Genomic DNA, 22421 nt, shown 5'->3' on the forward strand with positions numbered 1-22421 from the left:
ATTCGGCCTCTTCAGTGGGGCCCAATGATGAAGCATGTCATCACCAGGTGGTGAGTGAGGGCTTTCCTAAAACGTCCTGAATGTGACAGTTTCTTCCATTTTGTTGTTGCTCCTTCGTGTGTTTTCCTTGAAACCATATGACAATTCTTTTTTTTGCTTACTGAACATAACCGGGGAATAAGAGTGTCTCAAACTACTCCCTACCTCTCCTTTTGTTGATATATACCCTACACTAGTAGGAATGGTGCTATTAAACTAATTTAATACATCTGTGAGAGAGTAGTAATAGAGACATGAGAAGCACTGTTGTCGTACAGGTCTCCACCAGCGCCTGGACTTTACACTCAGAAATGGCGCATAGATACTAAGTGCAGTAGGAGATTTACACACGATTAAACTCACACATGTATATATACCTTTGTGACTAGGCCCCATCAAGTAATAGTAGCACTTTATACACATTCTTTTGTTCGAAAGAGGCCCGCAAGATGCAACTTAATGTTCGGTGATGCGAGCAATGCATTATCTTGAGAAAGCTACACACATGTAGTTGTTACAAGGGTGTTTCCTGCACATGGTCCTGAAGATGGTAATCTTGAAGATGGCCTAGGCCCCAGAATACAAATAGTTCATCATACTGGGATTAACCACCGGCTAGTGTGCACCACATCAATTGAAGGTTACTTTTTTTAGAAACAGGTTCTGACAAAGGCTTCCTTTCTGGGTTTTTTAGCATTGATCTGGAGTAATATTAACTAGCCACGACAGTGTCTCACTGTTGTGTGGATGGGTTGACTGAGTGTTTCTAAATGTGCATGTACTCACACACGTACACGTGGTCTCTCCCCCTCTCACACACATACATATACACTCTTTCAATTAGTTAAGGGTCACACTCTGTGTCCGCACACCAGGATAAAAGGATCTAGTTTAAGGACTGGAGTAGGTAGTAGACTCTCACCTGTTGATATTGAGATTCGCCTGCACACAGTCTTTTGCAGAAACCCACAGAAAATAAGTCTGAAAAATAACAAAATAAACATGAAACCTCCCATTCAAGATCCTGATAAATGTGAGACGAGATGAAAAGAACATGATGTGCCTGGAAATGTCACCAACCTACCTCAGGAGTTCACATGCACTATTCCTCAAACTAAAGCCTGTGTTTCACACACACTTCATATCCCACCCTACTCCTGAGCAGTTCCTGTCCCAATTCACATGCACCTTTTTGTTGGGTCTAGATCCACTGACCTCCTTGTACACTTGCAGCACTCAGTATCCCACCAGTTTGTGACATCCTCATTCCGCTTAGTTTCCCATCCCACTCTAAGTGTTAAGGCCTCATACCTTCTTAAGGTTCATCTAGCTCCGCAGTGATGTCTCACCCTACAGTCGTCAGAGTCCCTCACAATTCTGTCCCATCATGCACCCTCCTGCTATTCCACCTCTCCACTTACTGATGTTTTGCTGCGCTTCCCTAGCCCAAACCACATTGGAATGGAACACATACAGACACACACACACAAAACACATACACACTCACGCCCACACCAAACACACACACACAGCTCCCTCTCTGTGCTGAATTGATACAGACACAGCCATTGCAGAAATGCATGTGCGCTCACACAAACACATATCCTGATATATCACACATGGCTTTATCTCTATCTAGAATGATCACACGTGGTTACAGCTCTACCCTTTAAACAGCTTACACCCTCACACAGGTCCTTCTCTGTCCCCAATTATTTCCCTATATTAATCCTCATCCTACATCTCATAATATTCCTGCACAGAAACCCCAACAGATATGCTGCCCTATTAATCCACATAGACTCCTGACACATCTATCCCCCCTAAACCAGCACCACTAGTCCCAATTCCATCACGCTTATCAATTAATTCTCTGCTACAGGCACCTCTTACATTGCTCAACAACCCTAACATCCTTTTAATCATAGAGATATGGCCCCAAACCATCTTATCCCCAGTATTAGATGAACTTGTTAGGGCAGCTGCCTAGTCCCACCTCAGACACCATCTAGTTAGTAAACCTGAGGCCAAGTTCCTTGTCCTGTCCCCCTTCGATCCATCCACCCTCCACTCTTTCAGACCTCCTCTGAATGATTCTTGAAGCTTGCATGTGGGCAATGTAACCCTGCTGCCATGTACAGCAATACCTTGGATCAGGTTTGCTCTCTGTGACCACGCCTAGTTCAATAAAATGAAACTTCTTAAATTATCTGAATCTGTATCTTGGATTCTTACACGTATCACACAAGTTCTACTTTAATTAGCAAAAACATGCAAACATACTGTTACATACACCGTTCCTTCTTGATCATGACCAAGAACATGCAGATCCTATCTAGGATCATCATACCTGTGTCTATAGCTCTTAGCTCTTTTCTGCATACAACAAACATGGGTCCAGTCTTGCCATAAATGAACACACCTGTGGCTCGATCTTCATTGTGACTTATTACATATAAGACCGCAAGTGGGTTTTGGGGGGCAGCCGAGCCTCGAGGTCTGCCCCCCGGGCAGATTGGGAGGGGGAGGGGGGGCGAGATGGTGGCAGCCATGTTGTTCTGCTTTGGGCTGCTTTGGGATAGCCCAAAGGCAGCCCAATTGCGAAAGAAAGCCCAAAGGGTTTATAGGGGGTTTCAGTGCCTGCCCAGCCACCATTTTAGGTTTTGGAAACCTGGTGGCTGGAAGTGCTACAGGATAGGTTTTTGGCCCGCGGTGAGGGGCCCAGCGTGTCTCTGGTGGATGGGGCCGGGGGCGCGGGGGGAGCGGGTGGAGCAGGGGGCCGGGGGAGGCCTTTGTGGAGGGGGCACTCTAAGGGTTTGCCGTCGGGTCAGGGTGTGGAGGGGCGGACCGCCCGCTGCTTCGGGGGCGGTCTTGTCCCTGTGGGCGGGGAGGTCTGGGGCGGAGGTCGCGCTTGCAGGAAGACGGATAAGGGGTTAGGTTTTGGGGGGTAAGAAGGTCAAAGGTTATGGGAGAAGATTGTGTATTATGGTGGATTGATATAATGTATTTGCATTTTATGTATTGTGTTTTGCAGGGTGGGAGATGTTTTTATTATGTGGGGATCGTAGGGGCGGGGGAGGAAAGGCAAGGGGTCAGGTAACTCGATGTTTAGAGAGGTTTTAGTATTGTAAGGAGAGGAGCCAGTTAATAAAGTTTGTGATGTGCACCTGCTTCAATAAAGCGCCCTTTTACACACACAACAAGGTTGTCAGTCTGGCGTGCCCCCCTTCTCCCTCCCAAGGGGGTTTTGGGGGGCAGCCGAGCCTCGAGGTCTGCCCCCCGGGCAGATTGGGAGGGGGAGGGGGCGGGATGGCGGCAGTCATGTTGTGCTGCTTTGGGCTGCTTTGGGAAGCCCAAAGGCAGCCCAATTGCGAAAGAAAGCTCACAGGGTTTATAGGGGGTTTCAGCACCTGCCCAGCCACCATTTTAGGTTTTGGTGACCTGGTGGCTGGGAGCGCTTCAGGATAGGTTTTTGTCCCTGCCCACCCTCCCTGGGGTTTAGTGGTTTTTGGGGAGGTTTTTGTTAAAATTTTTGTTAGGTTTTGACAGGGCCCGTTTTGGAACAGGTGCGCAGGGGTTTATTGAATTGTATGTTGTCGCTTGGAACAGGTGCTGGTGGTGTTTGTTTTGGAAGTTGGCCAAGTTTGGCTAGAGTTTTGGTAGTAAGCGTTAAGTTGCAGAGTTGGTCTTCAGGAACGGGGAAAGGTTAAACAGGTTGGAGGTTTTACATTGGTGCTAATTAGTTACAGTTGCAGGAAGACGGATAGGGGGTTAGGTTTTGGGGGGTAAGAAGGTCAAAGGTTATGGGAGAAGATTGTGTTTTATGGTGGATTGATGTAATGTATTTGCATTTTATGTATTGTGTTTTGCAGGGTGGGGGATGTTTTTATCATGGGGGGATCGTAGGGGCGGGGGAGTAAAGGCAAGGGGTCAGGTAACTCAATGTTTAGAGAGGTTTTAGTTTTGTAAGACGAGGAGCCAGTTAATAAAGTTTGTGATGTGCACCTGTTTCAATAAAGCGGCCTTTTACACACACAACAAGGTTGTCAGTCTGGCTTGCCCCCCTTCTCCCTCCCAATTATAATTCCAATTATGTCATAAATTTTTAAGTGGTGCCTGCCAACTCTATGCAGAAGGATCACAAACATGTCTTGGGCTCACCTGGAGGATGACAAACACCAGCTGCACTGCAGGGTACACCAACTTGATTGGAGACTCACATTCGATATAGCCGATGTAATAACCAATCTTGAAGACGTCCAGCACCAGCGTGCATAACCCGAACAGTGCCAGCCCGCCTGGGGATAGAAAGCACGAGGTAAAGGAGTGGGCTAATCACAGACACCCATAAGGACTGTTCTGCCAATCAAAGGCATCAGAAAAGACTGCTTTCTGATTCACATGCAGACATGACACCAGAGTCACTATAGTCAACAGATGAGCAGTGACGCATCTGTATTTAGATTTGGCACCTCATTCTATAGGAAAACAAGCATATGCACTGTTAATAACGTTACCTTCCCTTGACCAGTTTGCACCAACATTAGAGCAAACAGCGTTCAAAACTCCAATCTTGAGCATTCCAAATTTGGTGCAGTTAAACCAAACTGGTCAAATAAGGGATGTTGCAATTTTCTTTTCAAATTTTAATTGCTCTGCGGCCTTTCAGTCATTCGGTGCATTTTCTTGGTTTGGTTAATTTTTTCCATCTATGCATATGTAAATTATGTATATATTGTTTTAGGCTTGTGATAGTGGTAAAAAATAGAGAATTAATCGCAAACAAACAGTAAAATAATGAGGTAACTGCACAGTACATATTCTCTTTTCTACCTCCCAATGTCCACGATCAGAATGAACGTGAGGGAGAAAGATCACAAGCATGCAGCAGAATGCGGCCCAATGTGGAAGTACGCGTATATTGGCAGCATCTGACCCCTCACATATGGATACCTTTCCCCAGATTGTCTGATAGGCCATGGAGTGGTATAAACAAACAAGTACTGGCAAAGCCAATATGTTTCGCCTAAGCAAGAGCTATTGGCATCGTAAATTATTTTTAGACATGTTGCACGCCAGAGCAGGGCGGCTACTGTGCAATATGGCTTAAAGTTAATAAAAACCTATTGGCTTTACCAATGTTGTTTGACCCTATTGTGTAAAATATGAGTGAAAGAATGTTATGATGGGAACAGGGGCTGGGCAGAGTGAGGCTTTCTCCTGTAACTATGACAGGACAGGGAAATTGATCTGATGTTACCGATAAAAAGACTGAAGGTGTTTCTTGTACATCCAGCAGAATTAGTCAAAGAGCCAAGTCTTCAGCTTCTTGCGGATTTCAAGAAGTAAGGAGGAGACCCTGCTGTGTTGAGGGAAACACATAAGGGGCATTCACCAGCGATCCAGTCTTTTATAACTTTAAAACTTAACAGTGGGCAAGCCAAGAAGCCCTTGCAGCACACTGGGTGCACAAAAGTAGGAAGCAGGCAGCAGGCCAGCACAAAGAAGCAGTTTGCAGAGTGGCATTCGCTCCATTAGCCCATCAGCCCAGCATACAGGCAGGCTAGCACAACAACTCAAACAGTCCCTATGATGGTCCCTCCTGGCAACAAAGCAATCCTCTGGGAATGTGCATATTGTACAGCCAGCAGTGTCTGGTTACAAGTTCCACACAGTGTCTAAAAACATGGGGTCAATGCCCCTGTACTTCTATGCAAAAATGTCTTTGTTCACCGGGTGACTTCAAAGGAACCCTTTCAAGTGTCCAACAAACCCCTTTCAACCCAGCCCTGGCTCCAGACATTAGTAGGGGATACATCACCCCTTTGTGCGAAGTTAGGACACAGCCTATACATATGTAAGGTGTGAACGACTCTTCTTCTCCCAGCCCAGGAAGAGCATCAGTATGCAGATGTAATCCCTGTCACACCAAATTCTTCCTGTGCGATGACTATCTGGAAAGTTTGCACAAAGTGTAGCTGTCACCCAGGCATAGATTTGGATTGGAGTCAGGCTGCAAAACACAAAGAGTCATAAGCACAGATAAATAACCACTTTCTAAAAGTGGCTTTTCTAAAATAATAATGTAAAATCCAACAACACCAGTAAGCAGTATTTATCACCACTATTCGAAGCATGGCAACACTTCTCCTTTCAGATCAGGAATTACCACATAAAAATATACAAGGGAATTCACAATGCTAGCCTATGAGAGGAGTAGGTCTCACAGAGGGTGAGACACAAATTAGTTTGTCACTATCAGGACATGCCACACAATAAAGGCACATGTCTTTTATTGAAATCAATAGGTTATGGATCCTGCATTCCCTGGGTAGTCTTAAATTCAAATTCTCTTTGTATAGCGAGTATATTAGTTTGTTAGGAGTGCAGTGAGGTATTGTCCCCTGAACCGGGACGTGAAATTCAATAAAACTGTTGCGTTTCCCCACTGGGAACCGTCACTTATGTGCACCGCCTGTGTCCAATTGGAAAAATTTGTAATCAACTTAGATCAAAGATTAGGTATGTAGTTTCAATGAAACATTTTATTTTAGCTCACCATAATCATCTGTTCCATTTCATGAATTAATCACATCATTCATTTTTGTTTTTTTAAAAATATCTTTATTTGCATTTTGTCAAACAAACAGGTTACAGTGGACATAAATGAGAAAGAAAAGGGAAGGGGAAGGGAGGGGAAAGGGAAGACAAGTAATCAATCAGACTCGGATGAGACATTGAATAAGCAATCAGTACAGGTGCAGGAAACGGCGAGCAGTCATTTCCGGTGCAGTCACAGACTGTGGAACACATTAAGTCCATGTAGCTAGTGACTGACCATAAATTGCATGTTCAATATACCGACTATCCAAAGGACCACTTTTAAATAGCCATATAAATAAAAAAACAAAAATTCATCTTATCTCAACTTTACACATCCATGTCTGTACCTGGCTATATGGCTCAATGTCAAGTTGTGACAAAATCAAATCCAATTTGTTGTTTTTATAAATCTACAATTAAACATAAAAACACAAACAGAGAAACCATTGTCACATCATCACACCCTGGTTGGTGTATATAGAGGGAATGTGTCATCTACGTAGCCATTCTGCATTAGATGAGTCCCCAACCCTCTTGGCGATTAAGAGAATTGATGATAATATTGCCGCTACCTAGGCCCATGGAGAGGTCAGGCATGCCCGCCCCTTCTTCATCATTTCCGTCTTGTCTCTCAGCCTCCTGGGAAGGGCTGCACCCCCCCCCCCCACCCACGCACAACAGATCCATCAGTATAGCATCCAATGGCTGGGCAATAGGTTATTTACGCAGTCCTGCTATTTCCTCCCTGTGCAATGACGTACTTTCCATCTGTGCCCATACTAGAAGCAAATTCCTCCAGCTGGCCATTACTGGAGGGTCAGCATGTTTCAAACGTTTAGTGATTAGCCTTTAAGCGACAATAAGGCCCAGGTCAATAAACTTGGATGTGACTCTGTACTTCTTCGTTCTAGGATACAACCGCAGTATTCACACCTCCCATGTCTGTAGTGGTGTCCTTTCAGTGCATGCTGCAACTGCCTCGTGAACCTCCCGCCAGTATGTGTGCATAGAAACACAAGACCACAGCATATGTAGAAAATCCGCATTCACCTGCAGACAGTGGGGACATGCTGATGTAGTCATATGAAAATATGTATTTATTTTATCTGGAGAAAGATGTGCCCTATGCACAGAGAAAAGGAGGTGGACTCGCGGTTATTCACCACAATACAATGATGTCATCTTTCAACCCACTAGTTAATGAGGAATGCGAAGCCTTAGAGTTTTGTCTAAACCTTACACACCATGATTCCTTTAGAGGCACCCTTATCATAGGCCCCCTGGCCCGAGAAGACGGTTCGTAACTCAAGTAGGCAATGTATGAAAAGTAGGCTTAAACACTACCTCATACACAATTTTGGGCAACTTCAATTTCCACCAGGGACACCCTTCATTAGGGCTATCAGATTGGCGGTGCCAGGGTCCGCTAGTCGCGGACCCTGGCACCGCCAATCTGAAAGACCTGATGAAGGGGGGAAATCTAGAATAACTTGTAATCGGACCCACCCATCAAGCAGGTCACACTCTTGATGGCATTTTTTCAAACAACCCTCAGCTATCCATTACGAATCTTCGCCCTCTAACATGGTCTGATCACACGGCTATACTGTTTAAGTTCATCACATACAACCTTTCAGGAAACAAACCCCCCCAAAAATTTCTGGAAACAAGAGCCTGGAAAAGTATAGATGAGGAGGAGCTACTTAGACTGCTCTCGGCAGTGAATACCAGCTCCCTACAGATCTGTACCAAATAACCAAATCCTACTCTAATTGGTTAGAGGAGGCAGGGAATAAGCCCCCAAAACTGGGGTACGCATCCGCAGGCAACTGCCTTCATCACCCTGGTATTCACAGGAGTTCAGAGACCAAATACTAGTTTTCAAACATAGGGAAAGAAGCTGGAGGAAAGATTATAAAGATGAAAATAAAAAGGAATACAAGCTGAGCCTGGCTTTACAGAAAAAATTCAGGAGGCCAAAAACTCGCCCAAAGTGATGTTTAAAACAGTTAATACACTAGCCCACCCCAGTTCCCCTCCCATCCCAGCGAGTCAAGACTTATGCAATAAGATAGCCAAATTTTTCTTCGACAAAGTTATTGTCATTTTCCTTACCTTCTCAAACACAAAGCCTCCTGATACACCTACTCGCCAGAAAGAATTAAATGATAACATCGAACTTAACAGGTTCAGCCCCCTCTTAGAAGGGGATACCCATTGTCTACTTGCCATGGTGAAGTCAGGCTCCTCGTATGACCCCTGCCCGACAGAGATAGCTAAACTAGCATCAAAGATAGTGGCTGGTAAACTGACATCTATCTTCAACTTAATGTACACAGAAGGATACTTCCCGAAAGACTGGAAACAGGCTTCAATATTACCCCTATTGAAGAAACCCAATTTGGATGCTAAAGATCCGAATAATTTTAGACCTGCGTGGTATACTCATAGAGGTGGTTAATATCAGGGCTCATGCACTGTCCGTCCATGGGGTACCTCTGTCTGCTTCCCATCTAGCACGAAGAGACGTCAGCGGTTGTACAGTATGTGTTGGAAATGCTTCCGCTAGCCAATGGATGATGTGGTACACATTACATGTAAATATAGCAATAATAGGTGCGTCCCCGGTTCAGTGCTAATGTCGCCCCATGCTGCAGTGAGTGACCGCAAGATAGAGGTATATAATAAGAATGACCTGTGAGTAAATTATATTCTTCAGCTAAGCTTTCAAAAGATATCAGGGACCCCTCGGTATAAAGGTCACCTAGTGTATGTAGGTCCGCCTCATACCAGGACACCAACACCCCACTCGTCTTGCCTACAGGCATTCCTAGAAGTGGTAATGACGGGGCGTAAGGGATTACATTCCCAGTGAGTTATAAACTCCTTTTATAACAATGATGTGTCAGGGCAAGACATGCCTGAAATGGGCGTGAGGGCCGGGCAACAGGATGAAATAATTAGTATATTTGGGATTGGGACCATGATGGTTGTGTGGTAGCTGTGTAGTCCAGTTTAAGACCCACAAGCCACTTCGTCACCCACTGCAGCTGTGCTGCCAGGTAATACAGCTCCAGGTTGGGGACTGCCAGGCCACCTCTATAGGTAGGGGCATAAAGTTTCCAGAGCGCCATTTGGGGCTGACCCGTGTTCCAGATGAGATAGCAGAGCTGTCGCTCTAAATCGTGAAAGATAGCGGCCAGGACATAAACCGGGAGGTTGGCAAAATAATATAATAGTTTCGGCAACACCACCATCTTGGAGAGCGCTACTCTGCCCATCACGTTCAGTGAGAGAGTTTTCCAGAATTGAATCTGTGCCCTGATTGCTGATATTGCTCTAATCAGGTTACCCTCCAGGATGTCGTTAGGTTCTCTGTAGATAAAGATGCCAAGGTAACTAAATGTGGATGGGTGCCATCAGAGTGGGGAGTAATTCATACGTACATTAGGATTAGAGATTCCTTCTTGGAAGGGGTATAGGCCCAACTTAGCCTAATTTACCCGAAGACCTGAGATATCTGCAAAGGCATGGAGGGTGTGTGCAATAGTAACGGAAATATCATGTAAGTCCCTCAGGTATAATAGCAGATCATCGGCATACAAAGAAACTGCATGTAAATTGACCCCCAGTTGGATGCCCCAATCTACTCCTTCCCTGGGCATTAATCAGATCATTCATATCGAAAAGTTATATTCGTTACTGATATAGCATCAAAACATAAGGTGTAAGTCATAGACAATGCATTTTGGAAAATTTTTACTTGTTATTCCCATCCAGTATTTGTCATTCTTTTCATCCGCATGACTGCTTACACCCTTTAAGACATCATTCCTTCACATGTATAGCTTACACAAGCGGTCTATACGAAACCAGCAAATATCTTATCAACGTGATGATATCTTGTTTTTCACTTTTTTAACTTTTTTACTTCTTTTCACTCGAGTTCATATTTTGCAAGTCACTTCACACCTAGGAGTGTGCGGATCTCCCACACTGGAACCTTCACTGAAAACTGGGAATAGTGGCAAACCCACACCCTGGTATAGTCATTTCATTTTTGTTTTTCTTTGATTTTTCAGGAACATACCCCCTAACGAAGGGCACTCATTATGCCCGAAATGCATTGGGGATGACGTGCACCTTATGTTTCGATTCTACATCAGTAACTAATATAACGTTTCAATATGAATAATGTGAATAATTCATGAAATGGAACAGCTGATTATGGTGAGCTAAAATAAAAAGTTTTATTGAATCTACATACCTGAACTTTGATCTAAGTTGATTATAAATGTTTCCATTTGGACACAGGCAGTGCACCTGAGGGACGCTTCCCAGTGGGAAAACGCAACAGTTCTATCTTTTACTTATACAGCACCCTGCCCATAGGGCTACCTAGTGCCTACCTAGGGGGTGACCTATGTGTAATAAAAGGGGAGTTTAAGGCTTGGTAAATCGATTTAAATGGCAAGTCAAAGTGGCAGTAAAATGCACACGCAGGCCCTGCAGTGGCAGGCCTGAGACAGGTTTTACAGGCAATGTCTATGGGTGGTACAAGCTGTAATGCAGTCCCACTAGAAGCATTTAATTTACAGGCCCTGGGTGTATGACATACCATTTTCCAAGGGACCTATAAGCAAATGTAATATGCCAAACAGGTGTAAACCAATCATACCATGTTTTAGGGGACAGAGCACATGCACTTTAGCTCTGATTAGTGGTAAAGTGCCCAGTGTCCTAAAGCCAACTAAAAAAGGTCAGAAAAATAGGCACAGGAAGGCAAACAAGTTTGGGAATAATTCTGCAAAAACAACCAGGTCCAACACAAAGTATGGGGTTAAATCATTCCAAAAGGTCTGGCAGAAGGGTACTTCCTAAATGCTCTTGCAAGTATAGAGTCATTATAGGAGTAATATTAGGAACAATTAACATGGTTGAATTGTTTGTGTTTTTCACCAGTCTAATAATGCTATTGCAATGATGTGTGTTAATAATTGCAGCTCATCTTTTATATACACCAGGATCAGATCATTTCAATAAATATTTCAAAAATGTTTTCTCATATCTTTTTTTGTGACGCCTTGGGCATGCAAAAGTAACTATTGAAAGGATTAGATTTGTTTTTATGAAATCTTTGGGAATAGGGGTGATGATGATCGAGGTTACCGACAACATCTGTAACTCTGTAAGGTTAGGGGTTTGGATGCGGTACTGTGAGCAAGCCAAACCAACATTTACTGATGATATAAGAAGAATCAGTCTTTGTATTATGAAGTTTTGTTGACATAATACACAGTCCTACCAAATTCGTGGGAACCATAAAGCAATGACTTTTAAAATGAAGGTATCTGGATGAGAAGTCTGCTTGGCACCATATGGAACATTGAATAAAAGCGTTATAGAAGGTTAAAGGAAAAGTTTGGCAATGTGCTGGAATATAATCTATGGGGAGAGCTATTTCTGAAGTTATACGAAAATTTTGTATTTTCAGGGTTTGAAGCAACATGAGGGAGGAGCACACGTGGTGTTTAGGACAACGGATAGTTGGAGGATGAAACAATGTAGAGAGGGAGTAGGGAGGAAGTGCGTGAAACAATGGCGAGCAAGAGGATTGGAACACTGGAGAGCATTAGGCAGGTGGGGATGCTTGAAAAATAACAGAGAGAAGGGAGAGGGGGTGGGTGAGAGCAGAAGGATTGGATGGAGTACAGGGGTAAAGGAGAGGGACTGCAGACAAGCACTATCTGGGAGTGAATGTCAAAAAGTGAAACAAAGAGTACCTGCAAGAGCCTGCGACCATTGGGAAGTTATGTTATGTTATGTTGGCTTATATAGCGCATGGCTACCCCAGCAAAGGGGCGTCCCAGCGCTTGCAGACATGCCTGAGGCCAAGGCGACCTAGCCCATAGAAGTGGCGTGTGCACCTTTTAAGATACCCTAGGTAGAGGGGAACAACCAGGTTTTAATTTGTTTCCTAAAGGACAGATAGTTCTTTGTCGCACGTGCTTCAGATGGGATCAAATTCCACAGTTTCGGGGCTAAATACCTGAAGGAACGACCGCCAGCTCTGCTCCTCCGGATTCTGATAGTACAGGCAAGGTGAAGGTCTGCCGAGCGGAGGTCACGTGTAGGAACATAGAAGGAACACATACCTCGTAAGATTTGGGGACCTGAGCAATGAAGAATTGTGTGCATTAGACACAGAGTCTTTAAGTGGATGCATTGTTTCACCGGAAGCCAGTGTAACCGCCGCAGGATTTGGGACGTGTGACAGTGTTTTGGTAGGGCAAACAAAGTGCGGGCGGCAGCATTTTGGGCCCTTTGGAGTCTGTTGATAGCTGTCAAGTTGGAGCCAAGCATTAAGCCATTACAGTAATCTATATGCGATAGGACAAGGGCTTGGACAATTGTCTGGCGTACCGATGGTTAAAAAAAAACCAATATGGGTTTAAGAGACCGTAGGCGACCATAACACGTGCCAGCCACTCTTTTTGCATGGGACTCTAGAGCAAGTGTGTTGTCCACAATCACGCCCAAGTTTTTTACTTCCTTCTTAGGGATGGGAGGAGGACCTAACGTGGGGGGCCACCAGTGGTCATCCCACTTGTGTGTATCTTTGCCAATCAGAAGTACCTCAGTTTTTGATTAATTTAACTGCAGGCAATTCGTGGTCATCCAGTTAGAGATGGCCAGAATATCTTCTTGAAATTTGGCTCGTGACTGGCCACAGACAGGAAGCTGTACTAGGTTCATGCTTCATGCCAGAGACACCCAGAGAAGCCCCAGGAGGAAGCGGTTCAAAGAGGAAGCTCTGACTAATGAGAAGTAAGGAAAGGAGAGTGACATGGGAGCCAATCAATGGTAAGTAATTGACGGGCTAGTGCTATCCAGGTGAAACCTTAAAAGGCCCTTTGCCTACGGGCCAATAGGGATGAAATACACACTTACACTCACATATAGCCCAAGTGCAGAAGGGCAACGTTTGCTCCCTGCACCTGGGAAGTTGTATGTCACAATATCAAGAGACTAAATATTGCCTTGCGATAATATGGGTAAGTATAGATTTACTAGCACTAGCCATATCACAGCCCTTTTTTAATACTTTGCCCAACCATGTCCTTGTCACCTGTGTTGGCTCCCTCCTTGTTACCTCTCTTCCTCTGTGTTGTTCTTAGGGGGTATAAAAAAGTGCTATCATGCAGCCAGCAGAGTGAGTGATTATAGGAGTAATCAGTAGTGAATGAAAGTGCCTAAGAGTAAAAATAAGATATGTTTAAATCCCCGCAAAAAACAAAAATTGGTAAAGGAGTAAGGGTTGACTAATGCATTGGCAATGCCTAGACCATAAAAACGTAAAAGCAAGAAAATGAAAAGTTGAGATAGGTGCTTGGTGCACTATCATTCCGCATTACCACTTGCTGGCTACCTAAAACCCTAAATCAATACCACCCTAAATCAATACCACACTACTACCCCAAAGCGTGACTGCGTCTAATTATTCACTGGAATTTACTCCTCAAATGATTGTTCTGAAAGGTCACAGAGTATGTCAGGCCTTATCTTTATAAGAGAGTTGAATATTGATCAATTTATATTTTGCTAGTATTTTTGGATCGGATTGTATTCCCACTTTGCCTAATGCCACATTGCATCCAGTAACACGGTGGCCATCTTGAAAGTATGTAAACATTTTCTATACATTGTATCAGGCCACATTGCACCATGCACCTTAGCAGCCATGCAACGTGACAGGCATCATAAAAGTATCAGAAATACGCTTTCAAGGTAGCTGGTTGCTGCTGCTCTGACCTTGCTAATATTGGTACATTACAGAAGTACTCAGAAGTGGTAAAACCAATAGTGTCACACAGTGTCCATTGTGGAGGTATAGAGGGGCAGCAGGAGGGGCGCATTGGAGAGAGAGAGAGAGCCGAGGAAAGGGAAAAAGAGGGGAAGAAGTGGAGAGAGAGGCAGAGAAAGAACACAGCACTGAGATGCATCAGTGCTTGAGGCCAGGTGCTCTGAGGGAGAATTGGAGGAGAGAGACAGGGCGGGGGAGGTTGGGTATGAGACAGAAAGAGTGTGAGCGTGCTCTATACTCACACAGAGTCAAAGGAAGGAGCAGAGCATGCACTTCTATGGCAGTGGCGGTGCGTCCATTGGCGTGCTGAGGCAATTCCCCACCAATGCCACATGGCCCCATTCATAAATTCGTTCTACTTCTAGTTCTAAGTTGTCTATAATAAATAACTTGCTCACTGATGCTAATACCACCGGCTCACGCCTAAGGCAATCGGACGCTGAAGGGGGTGGGGCTGTGGCAGCACTCAGGGTATGACTGACAGACTGTTGTGACAGCACACTAAGCGCAGCAGCAGTAGTGCGAATGTTCGGTTTTACGACCAGCCCGAACATGCGCACTAGCTTTCCCCTTAGGAGAGCGAGGGTTGCTTCATGCCGCAGCCCCGGTCTCCTAATGGGCGGGGAGTATCCCTGCTCAAGCCAATCCTGGCACTGCTAATGCAGCGTCTGGACTGGCTGAGACACGTGCAGTCTGAGGCATAAATAGCATTTGGTGCCGCGTGTGGGTGGCACTTCGGCACTTGGTGAAAACGTATGGCCAATCACTGTGTCTTATGTGAAGCCATGCGGACAGTGATTGGCCATTTCGTTCGTGATGTGACGGCGTCGCAGCAGACCGTCACCGTGCCACACAACACACCTTGTGTTCAGTGCCTACTGCTGGTGGCTCGTGTACTTCGGATCACCTCTCAGCCTTGGTTGGTTGGATCATTTACATCACCAAAAGAAATATCCTGATCATCCTTGAGAACCTTGATAGACGTAAGTGTGCATTCCCGTGAGACACCTATGAATTACACATTGCGTCAATTTTCGAAAGTTCTATGTCACATATTGAAAAGTAAGAGTTTGCCACTCAGCTGGCTGGACCCTCAGTTTTCCTCTAGGCATGTTGAAAGAAGCATTATCGGATTGGTTAGCTTTTGCTGTTATTCAATTCAATTCAAAAAAACTTTATTGCGACTGTTATAGCCATAAAAGCACATTAAATTTACATCAATTACAATCCAAGCTAGATTAAAGTTACAAGATCATAATGTACATTAGCATCCAAGCGTAAATAAAAGATAATACCATTGATTAAAAATATAGAATCATCATTATGGGAATTTCATGAGTTAAAACATACAATAAAAATATAAATTAAGTATAGAAATTTGATAAAATTCTAAAAGTCCTGTGATCGACTTCCGATCCCAAAATACATACTACTATATCTCATTTGGGTTTACCTCCGTCCACCTCAGACCGAGATTGGGGATTCCATAATTTTAGGCATGATACCGGGTGTAAGAAAGGAGAAGATGCTACAAATTACTTGTGGTCTGCTCCAATTTTAACAAATTTCTTCGTGTTGACAACATAGAAAACAAGAATTTTGATATTGCAACCACGTAAACTGGGTCAGTATCTGGTTTTAGGATCCTAAACAAATCAAGATAGTTCCTAATGCCCAAGTTCCTACAAAGTTGGATACTCCATTTCAGCCTAGCCTGTTTATATGCCACGCAGAAGAGCATTACATGAACTATAGTTTCTTCCTCCACATGGCAACCAGGACAAAGGCAATTGGATACTCCCACCCACTTGTTTGTAATCGCGTATAGCGGTAGTGTTCCATATCTAAATTGTAGAAACAACTTCTTAGCTAACGTCGGTTGTAAAGAATCCAATACCCGCTCAAATTCATAATGACACTTGAAATCCAGAAACCCATAAGTTAAACTTGTAGAGTTAACTGACTGCAGGATTTTAATCAATTTATACTCTTTTAGTGAACTTGCCAAAATGTTCTTAGAGATGGCTGGGCAGGATACTTCTGGATTAGTCTATAGGTTCTCCCTACCAATTGCCCTAAAAGAGTGCCTTACAAATGAAAGCCAGGGTATACTGCCAGCCCCTAATGATGTCGTTACCGCTTTTAGTTCCTCCCTATAGCAGCCCAGCTCGAGAGTACTCCACAACCGCCGCCAATAGAGCAACGGACGTGTCGAGATAAGATCCGCAATAGGGAGGATATTCAGATCCATCCTTAGCGGTACTAGTGGTGTATTTTTCGGTAGGGTCAGGATTTGTCTGATAAAGTTGTTTTCAGTTAGTGTGAGGGCATTAGAAGATCTGTGCCCCAACAGTTCCGCCCCATATAGGGATGCTGACCTAGCTTGAACTTTGTATATTTCAAGTGTTGGGCTTATAATTTTTAGAACACAACTCTTCTGAACTTTAAAAATTCCCCCAGCAACCGGAGTTAGTTTTAGATTAGCCTTATCTATTTGAGGACCCCACCCCATTTTGTCATTCAAAGAGAGACCCAAGTAATCAAAAATAGGTACCCTTTCAAGGGGTCTGTCCTCCATCATCGGGTGAGGGCAATTAGTGGAATTGGCATTGAAGACCATGTATTTGGTTTTGTTAATATTAACCACCAGGTTCCTCTTTATGCAAAACTGGCTGAATTAATTTAGCATGTGCTGCATACCCATGGCTGACTTCGAAAGCAGCAGGGTATCGTCCGAGAACATTAATGCGGGAAATCTGCGGAGTGCCAATTTCGGGGAGTCTATGTCCTTGATGGCAAGTAGATCTTCAATCAACCCATTTAGGAAGAGGGAGAAAAGGTTTGGCGCAAGCACGCAACCATGCCTCACCCCCTTACCAACTGGAAACGGAGCTGTCAATTGCCCGTTCTTGCCATACCTTACTCTGGCAAAGGTACCTTCGTGGAGTCGTTTAAACTGGAAGCAGAGATATGGTGGAACTCCCATAGCCAGCAGAATACTCCACAGCTGGTTACGGTCCACCATATCAAATGCTGATTTCTGGTCCACGAAGGTTAGATATAAGCTCCCACCTTCCAAAACTACATGCTTCCAGTAAATTAGCTGGAGCCTAAATAACTGATTTATAGTAGAAGTTTTGCCCTTAAATCCTGCTTGCAACGGGGTCAAAATATCATGGTCTCGAATCCATTCCTGCAATCTTTCCAATAACACCCTTGCATACATTTTTTGAGATACGTCGATGAGGCTAATTGGCTTATAATTGGCCGGTTCCATGGAAGACCCCTTTTTAGAAATAGGGATGATCTCAGCCCCAGCCCACCTGCAAGGGGTTTGGAGGCCCTGAAGGATTGTGTTAAAAAGTAATTGGAGATAAGGAACCCACACTACCTGTTCATTTCTATACAGGTCTCCGGGAAATCCTATCTAATCCTGACGCTTTATTCAATTGGAGCTTAGCTAAGTCTAATTGCACCTCGAGGTGCAGGATGGTATACTCCATGAGGGATCGGAGGTTAAGAGACAAACCGGCGACTCATTTGATTCAGTTAGCAAAATTGAATATAGTTCTTTAAAATATAGACGCCAGGTTTCCTCACCTATATTTGGTTCGATAATGGTCTTGCTCTCTGACTTCCCTGTATGGACCAAATTCCAAAAGGCCCTCGCATCTTTTGCATCTAGGGCAATCTTGATAGCTTGCCATCTGTCTGCTTCCCATTCTGATTTCGCTTTAAAAAGGTTTTTTTTTTAAAATCTGCCCTAGCTTCCTTAATACGTATCACCCCCCTTGAGGGATGATAACAAAGTTCGCTTTGCCACCCTACAGCCCCTGCTAAACCAGGGGTTTTTATCCCCACGGTGTTTACACTTTGTTGGCCTACTACTATAAAAGTAGTCCCCCAAGGTTACAACCATTTCCTGGTGAATTTTCCCCAGGTCATCGCCGTATCCAGTGTTAGAAAGATTTCCGGAAGCAATGCTTGCCTTTTCTAAAAAGGGGTTAATACTTTTATACATTCTTGAAATTGTTTCTGGGGATTGGTTGATTGTAGCCCAGCGAATGCGCCTCCCTCCATCGACTATTCTAAGATCGTTTCTAGGAGGAATTACAGTACCTTGGGCTGTCTCAATCATACAAAAATCTAGCAAAATGACCAGAGGATTGTGGTCACTTTCAGTGCGCTGCTCGACACTAAAATCTGCCACTTTATGCCAGATTTCAACACTAGTTAAAAAATAGTCAATTACTGATGCCTGGCCTAATCTCTCAAAAGTTGGATGCCCTGGATTATTTCTCGGTAATCGCCCATTGCAGGCCCTCAAGGAAAAAGTAAGTGTAAGAGAGGTCATTCGAAGGACTAGTGGGGTCCACCCCTTTATCGAGTATGTGTTAGGCTGTGGGATTGACCAGATTGCATCCTCATGGCTAGTAATAGGTTTCATAAAACCATTAAGGGGTTCATAATGACAATTAAAGTCCCCACCAATCAAAAAGGACACATCACCCGAGAGGGAATTCAAAAGACTTGCAAAGGAATCTAATGTCGAGGATATCGCACCATACTGAACTGGCCAAGAATAAATATTAATGAGTGTCAGTTTTGGTAATTTTCTGTGAGTCAAAAGGATACAAGTTATATCTGGAGAGTGGGTGTCAACTCTTTTCACCACACATCTGAGGTGGGTTCCTACCCATATACACAGACCCCCCGATGGTCTACCTCTAGGGCCCTTAACAGCTGGCTCACAATATGTCACTACCCCCACTCTATGGACGGGGCTTAGGGCCCAAGTTTCTTGAAAGAGGCAGATCCCATGGGAGTCAATATAATCTCCCCAGTTCGGCAGGTCAAGTTTAGCTACAAGGCCCGCAATGCTCCAGGACAACATTTTTAGGCCACCAATGGAACCTTCCAGGCCACTCCCTACATTTACCTCAGACCCTGCAATGTCCAACAAACCAGAAAGGTTAGTACAGGGGCGGGGAGGGTCTACAGCTTCAGGGGATCGTCTGGCTTCACTGGGTGGGATATATATATCCATCATTAGAGCATGATTCCCATCCTCTACATCGGAATCAACTATAAGTATTCTTCCACTATCTCTAGACCCTATTGCCTCATTAATCAGAAGGTCTCAATTCTTCACCCCGGGGGTCCTTTCTTTATTTATATCCCTCTGCCTCTTTGATGTTATGGCTGTAGATGGAAAAGAGGATGGTAGTCAATCTACCAGATCTAATACACTAAATCTGTTGCTTACTGTAACACATAATGAGTGCTGATTTCCACCCACCTCTTCTCTGTGACTCTGGCTAACATATTGGGCTTGCCATCCCCTATTGTTTCCATAGTAGCCTTGATTCATACTGTGATTAGGTGGAAGATAGAAATAACTAAAGTCCAAGGGCTGGATTGTCGATTGGGAGTTTTTGGAAAAACCCATACAAACATGTTTGACCACCCTACTGTCCTTAAAATTAATGACAATGCAATCCCCCTCCACATCTTTAGGTCTTCCTCCCACCCATCCCACTCTTCTGGCAAATAAGATTTGACATTGCACATTTCTTGGAAGAGGTCTATTGTTATTCAACCAGTGGATGGATTTATTTTTTAGTTCAATATAAGATTCAGTTCCATTGTTGCCCAGTTTGGGAACCCCAGCCAAGACAACTACATAAGGTGCACTTTCGGGAGGTAGGTCGATATATGCAAGGTTGATCTTCGGTTCTTCAACATTGGATTTTCTTTTTGGCATTCTGCCTACAGTTTTCCAGTCTTCCTCTCCCGAGTGTTGTAGAGCTTTACTTGTTTTAATATTGCAAACCAGAGTTGAGTGGTCATCTGGATAAGCAGTGGTAATTGGGTGAGTTGTCGTATCCCTAGTCACAGTGGAATCCAAAGGATTGATAAAGTCCAGACTTGACCTAAAGAGTTCTTCAATTTTTGTTAACCTTTGCTCTATTAGTAGCAATCTTCCCTCGAGGGGCTGCAATGATGATAATATGAGAGCACCTAATTCCAACATAAATGATTCTTCTGCCATGGATGATGTATGGGCAATATTTGCCACATCAGGTACAATTATTGCAGGTGAGATCTCCTGCGGGCCTTCAGTGGATTTAGGCTCCACAATAACAGAATCTTTATTGTTGTTAAGCTTTGGCATCTTAGGTTTTCTACCCCGCAAAGCAACTCCCGCCCGCTTCCTTTTGGGGATAGCCCCCTCGGTGTGCCCATGTGACTGTGAAAGGGTGCTGGGGACTTCAGAATTACATACTACTATATTATCATCACTATTTATCAATAAATTGTCAGTCATTACTGCCTGTTGTGTCAACTCTCCAGGCAAAGATATATTGCCCATGTCTTGAGGTGGCTGAGTGTTGGTCCCACTCGGAAGCCCAACAGCGACTGCCCTTTGCTGACGTTGCTCTGGTGTACGAGCATTTGACAGAGCCCCTATCGAAGATCTTTTAGTAAAGACTGGGTCCTGAAAGAGCTGATGCTCTGTTAGGGCTATCTCATGCTCCAAAACGGGCATTGCCCTCGTGATAAATTGATCTAATGTCCCGGCTACATACCCACCCGTCATCGCTTTCTTTCCCCTACCTTCGTGCCCAGCCATTTTAGAGACCAAGTGCAATTAACTTAATAAGTACTTACGAGACGGTGGGGCAACCTTCAATGTAGCAAATGCTAGATGATAGATGGAGGGCCCGGTCCGGTCTCCTCCGGCCTACAACGGGCTTAAACGGGCCTGCCCTTGGCCCGGACTTCACCCGAAGCGCACGTCCAGCGATGCGGGAGCCGGGAGCCGTTTTATGTCAGAGGCACAAGTGGGCGCAGGTGGGCTGGTTCCCAAGGCTCCTGGTATTGGTAGTCCCCACATGGCCGTAATGAAGAAGAGCAAAGTCCCTGGCTGCGAGCGGCTCCCGCGGTGCGGGGGGCGCGAGCCGTTTTATGTCAGAGGCACAAGTGACTGGTTCCCAAGGCTGCTAGTATTGGTAGTCCCCACACGGCGGTAATGAAGAACAGCAAAGTCCCTGGCTGCGAGCGGCTCCCGTTTTATGTCAGAGGCACAAGTGGGCGCAGGTGGCTGGTTCCCAAGGATGCTGGTATTGGTAGTCCCCACACGGCGGTAATGAAGAAGAGCAAAGTCCTAGGCGCAAGCCGTTTTATGTCAGAGGCACAAGTGGGCGCAGGTGGGCTGGTTCCCAAGGCTGCTGGTATTAGTAGTCCCCACACGGCGGTAATGAAGAAGAGCAAAGTCCCTGGCTGCGAGCGTTATAATGCTGTTATAATGGATCTGCAGTTTGCTCTTCGATGCGGATTCACTTCCTGTTTCAAGGGTTGCATGAAGTTGATAAAATGTCAGAGAGCCTATCTACGAAAAAAATAATTGTACAAAAAAAATTTTTGAACAGGGAAATACAGAAGAAGCAGTAACATCAGAGATAGTAATATTTTATTTTTTGAAAAAATACGACGGTGTGAAAGTACCTGAACAATATTCTTTTTTTAGTTTCCATGTAAGTAGGGGCAGCTGTATTTACAATTTATGAAAATGATAGGAGCATTTCTTTGAAAAGTCTTTGACTGCCTTTGACCCTGGAGAATAGGGCCCGCTAGCTTCAGTCTCATAGACCTCAGTCAGTGTCAAATGCTGCAATAACTCTGCTAACGCTAAACCAGAACTAAGGCACATGCGTTTATATCAGGGTGTCGGAAGCATGAGTGCCACTCAACAGCAGGGAAATCGTGCAGTCTTGGGTTCAAAGTTGATTGATGACGTATATGAGGCAGGATGAGATGAGACCAAGATTGTTGGTGCCTTGTAGTGGTCATGTTTTTCGTGGACTGCAACTGCAATGAAAATAAGCTTTTTTGTATTGTCGTGGGTCATTGG

At 44.5% G+C, this 22421-nt stretch overlaps 1 protein-coding gene across 1 annotated transcript in view; it reads right to left on the reverse strand.

Annotated features, from left to right (window-relative positions):
- LOC147702153 (proton channel OTOP2-like) overlaps positions 1–22421 on the reverse strand; it is a 97568-nt gene that overhangs the window by 21206 nt on the left and 53941 nt on the right. Inside the window, exons 3-4 of the mRNA XM_086930798.1 lie at positions 4201–4337; positions 962–1020 (exon numbers count right to left, since the gene is read on the reverse strand). Of these exons, the coding sequence (XP_086786924.1) occupies positions 962–1020; positions 4201–4337 (196 nt within the window). The remainder of the gene's footprint in view (positions 1–961; positions 1021–4200; positions 4338–22421) is intronic.

This window comes from Lissotriton vulgaris, chromosome 7, assembly GCF_964263255.1.
Source record: "Lissotriton vulgaris chromosome 7, aLisVul1.2, whole genome shotgun sequence".
NCBI lineage: Eukaryota > Metazoa > Chordata > Amphibia > Caudata > Salamandridae > Lissotriton > Lissotriton vulgaris.